The 4,356-nt window shown below is 36.6% G+C and overlaps 1 protein-coding gene across 1 annotated transcript; it reads right to left on the reverse strand.

The window, feature by feature from the left end:
• Positions 1–2,290: 2,290 nt before the first annotated feature.
• HRG_03907 (multicopper oxidase domain-containing protein) lies at positions 2,291–3,563 on the reverse strand (the record flags this gene model as incomplete). Its single annotated transcript, XM_044862378.1, has 4 exons — positions 2,291–2,325; positions 2,369–2,392; positions 3,261–3,498; positions 3,546–3,563. 4 exons carry the CDS (start codon positions 3,561–3,563, stop codon positions 2,291–2,293), a joined length of 315 nt encoding a protein of 104 aa, XP_044723404.1.
• Between the last annotated feature and the right edge of the window lie 793 nt (positions 3,564–4,356).

Genomic DNA, 4,356 nt, shown 5'->3' on the forward strand with positions numbered 1-4,356 from the left:
AACCTTTTTAGGGTCCTTATAAGCTAAGTAAACTACTTCCTTACTAAAAGGAAGATCTAGCTAGCCTTTAAGGGGTAGGTCTAGCCCCTTATAGACTTAGTAGTAAAGGTACCTTAAAGGTCCCTTATTAGCCCTATTTTATTCTTCTTATATATAATAGGGATATTAACGACTAAGGGGTACTAGATATCTTATATAAATAACTTTAATATCTTTATAATATTAACCTTTACTAAGAAGAACGTTTAGTATTTAAAAGCTATAGCTACTAAGTAATTTAAATTTGCTAAGGAGTAAGGGGTTTATTTTAACTTATTTAAGATAGAACTTATTTACTTTAGTAGGTAATTATAGCTTATTTTAAAGGGTATAATAGTAAGAGGCCTATTCTTTAAAGTAAAGCCTTTAGTATAGTAGCTATAAGTTTTCTTTAACTTTAAGCTACTATTTAAATAATATATTAAGAAGAAGGTAGCTTTTATATAAGCTACCTTTAAAAGACTATCCTACTTAGTCTTTATATAAAGAGGCTTATTATTTAAAGCTTCTAAGTAGCTTTATTAGGCTGATATAACCTCTATAATAAACTATAGGGCCTAGCTTTAATAAAGAGGGCCTAAGACCCTTAGGAGCCTTATAAAGCCCTTTTAAAGGCTTTAAAATTAAGCTCTTTTAAAGGTCTTAAAGGCCTTTAAAGGATCCTTTATTAAAGCCTTAAAAGCTAAAGCGGCCCTACTACTACTAAAGGTATAATTTAAAAGAGTATACCTCTCTTATACCCTTTAAACCCTATATATTTTTCTTAGTTACCTTATAGCTTCCTATAAAAGTAGTAAGAGATAAGATAGATATACTAGTAATAGCTAGAAAGGAAGGGAAAACTAGTAAAAAGCTTAGTAGTTAAGAGGATATTAGTAGCTTCTTTAAGTAGGATCTTCTTTATTAATTAAGATGCTATATAGGTATAAAGAAGAGTAATAGATAAAGGAAAGAAAGATAATTAAGGTAATATAACTATTACTCCCTTATTATAATTACTACCCTTATAAGAATTAAATATCTCTACCCTACTTATCTAACCCCTTACTTTTAATTTTACTTTTTTATATTTTTATATACTTCTTATATCTCTCTTTATAAGAACTTTTACTTCCCCTTATACCCTTACCCTCCTCTTTATACCTCCTTTTAGCTCCTTATTCCTTCTTTTATACTAGGTGTTTTTAGCTTCTTAGATCCCTCTTACTAAGGGATATCTCTAAGAACTATAAAATTAAGCTACGCTTTATAATAAGTTAAAAAGAATAAGCTTTTTACTCTTTCTACTTATATAGTATATTTTATAACTATTTAATATAATAAAAGGATTACTACTAAATATAGTAAGTACTTCTTTATATTTATTACTAATTATAATAGGTTTTACTAATACTTAGTATCCTTAATACTAAGTTCCTTTTTTATTTATAGTTTTAAGAAGTTTATAATTATTTCCTTAGGTAAATTAAAGTTATTATAATTAACTAAATTACTAGTTTTAAGTTATTTTATAATAAGTATTAAATACCTTACTTAATAATTTAAGCGTAGTATACTATTAAAATAAACTTATATTATATAATATAACTTATTAGTTTTAGTTTAAAGCTAAAAATATCTTTTACTTAATAAAGAAGTTTTTATTATAATTATTATAACTTCTATCTTATTAAATTAAATCTTTATAAAAAGTACTATTAATTTTATTACCTTATACTTTTAATTTTATACTTTATACTAATAATATAGTATATTTAAAATTAAATAACTTATACTATAATATTAAAGCTATACTAAGATTTATAAATATAAGTAATATAACTAGTACCTATCTACTTTATAAGAAATAATCTTCTAATTATTAAATCTATCTTAAGGAGCGGTATCGCCCTTAAGCGTAATAATTTCTTTATCCTTTATTTTATTTAAAAGTAAACACTAATAGTCTATATAACCTTTATAACACCTTTAAGTATAGCCCTTCCTACTACTATAGCGGTACATTGCGCTTCTATCGTTAGCTGTTTAATCTAGTTAACCTATAAATAGACTTTAGCTTACCCAGTGTTGCCCGGAGTCACCTCCGTCTTGAGTCCTATTAAATCTGTTCCTTTTCTCCCCGCAGCATTTCCACGCGTCGGGCTGCCGTAAGCGGCACAAATTCTTAATCCATCTTGCGGCCGCGAGATGCTTTGCAGCTCTTCTGGTGCCTCAATAATAGTTGCCGTCAGGCCGGCTTCAACATGCCATTCTACATGGCAATGAAGAAGCCACACACGTATAATGCTGTTAGTATATGGCTGACGATAAAACAGAGGGACAGGAAAACCTATCTGGGTTGTCTGCGCGAAACCTGATCACCGCATGTCCATTATTTTGCAAAACGACGGTATCTTGCCTCATCGGTGTCGCAGATATATTCTTAAAGTACCCGTGGAAAGGTCCCCCATTCAGTGACGAACGCTGGAGTACTTGAAACTGGTGCCCATGTAGATGCCACGGATGGACAGTATTATGGTTGTTATTAATGACAATTTCCACAATCTCGCCAAAATTAATCACAAAGGGGTTAACGTGTCCGTAAACAGCGGGATTAGAGTAATACTTAGGACCAATAGTAAGAGCCGTATATAGAGATGGGGTTTTGGGTGGAAGGTAAGTCTTCCCGTTTATAGTGAAGCGGGCCACTCCGTTTATTGTCTTATAACCCGTGTCTAAAATGATTTGGCGATCAACGGGTTGAAGGAGTGGCTCGTGGTCCGCTGGATAGAAAAGAATGTCGTCGGCAAAGTTTTGCTCTATAATTTTAGGTACTGCGGGAGGGTGAAGTAGCGGCTTGTGCTTATTGTATACCAGCCACGCCGTGACATTTGTGTTATAATTGTCGGGCATAGGTCTATTAAAGTCGGTAAAAAGCTGGCCGGGGTCGATGATAGAAACGATAGGGTAATTGCGGCTGGTGTCGTTCTTCGTCCGGAATAAGAAGCTGACGCGCTTTCCAGGCAGGAACCTAGAAAGCGTCCCGTTCCCTATAGGATGCGTGCCGTCCCCTATACCAGCCCCGAGAGGTATTGGGTCAGTGAAGACGCCGTCGATCTCGACGACAGTAAGTTCGTGGCCATAAAATAGAAGACCATGGGCCGCGAAAGTGCCGACGCAGATTACACGCATCAAATATGTTGTGTCGGGCTTTACCTCGATGGTGGTGTTGGTAGATTCACCGATCAGCAAGGAATTTGGAAGAGGTTCTAGGCCCCCATGGGCTCCATTTCGAAGAGACTCATATTTGTTAAGCAGAGAAGGCATTTGTTCGTGGTAGTGATCTCCCAAGGTAAGGGTGAATTCTTCGTCGAAGTCGAATGGAGTATCGGGAGTTTGCACAACGATAGGGCCTCGCAGTCCGTCGGGGTACTGGCCCATATTGTGCGAATGGTACCAATATGTGCCAGATTGGCGTACCTACGGACGTTGGCTGAATTCTATAGCTGTAGATGGGATCTCCATACCTTAAAGTTATATTGCATATGTTTACCAGGCGGAAGCGGACACTGCGTCACCTGGGAGGCCCCATCCATCACACCTGTCATGTATTGGTGGAGCCCGTGCCAGTGGATGCCGGTTGACTGATTGCCCAGACGGTTGTACACGTCGATGATGACACGATCTCCTAAAAACAGGTTAACCTGCGGGCAGGGCCATTCGCCATTGATACCAATCATGGGACGGTAAACCCCGTCAGGAGCAGCCCAGACCCATGTTATTTCCCAATCGAGATGAACGACCCTTGCCAGTGTAAAAAGAGACGGCTGTAGAAGCGCAAAGAGTAGGCTAGACTTAAACATTGGAATAGCGAATGCATAAATAGGAATTAAAGAGAGTCCGACATATAGGGACTGGTTCATATGTCGGGAATAACCGTTAAATGGCCGGTTATAGAGTAAAGAGGAAGCAGGCGGATGTATATACATATATATATAATATCTAGCAACTAGAAGTCGAGGGGGAAGAAACGTAGACTAGCTCCCTTGGCAGATACCAGTGGACTTCATCTTAGATAAACCATTCCTATTCAGCTGGCATTTGATTCTTGCTTAGCGCGATAATCCCTGCTAGTTGATTGCCTAGACTAAAGCTTATGCTATGGCCGAGGTATATCTGCCGCTGCCGCTGCCAGGCGCCCTCCTACGTATAATGGCGTTCTAGATTAGCAATTACTATAGTAACGCGTTGCAAAGTAAAAAGACGTCTCTAGTGCTTATAAGAAGATTAAAAGATATGATTAACGTCTTAATAGCTTGTCTAGAGTAAGTTATATAC

This window comes from Hirsutella rhossiliensis (assembly GCF_020360975.1).
Source record: "Hirsutella rhossiliensis strain HR02 chromosome Unknown scaffold00003, whole genome shotgun sequence".
Classification (NCBI taxonomy): Eukaryota; Fungi; Ascomycota; class Sordariomycetes; order Hypocreales; family Ophiocordycipitaceae; genus Hirsutella; species Hirsutella rhossiliensis.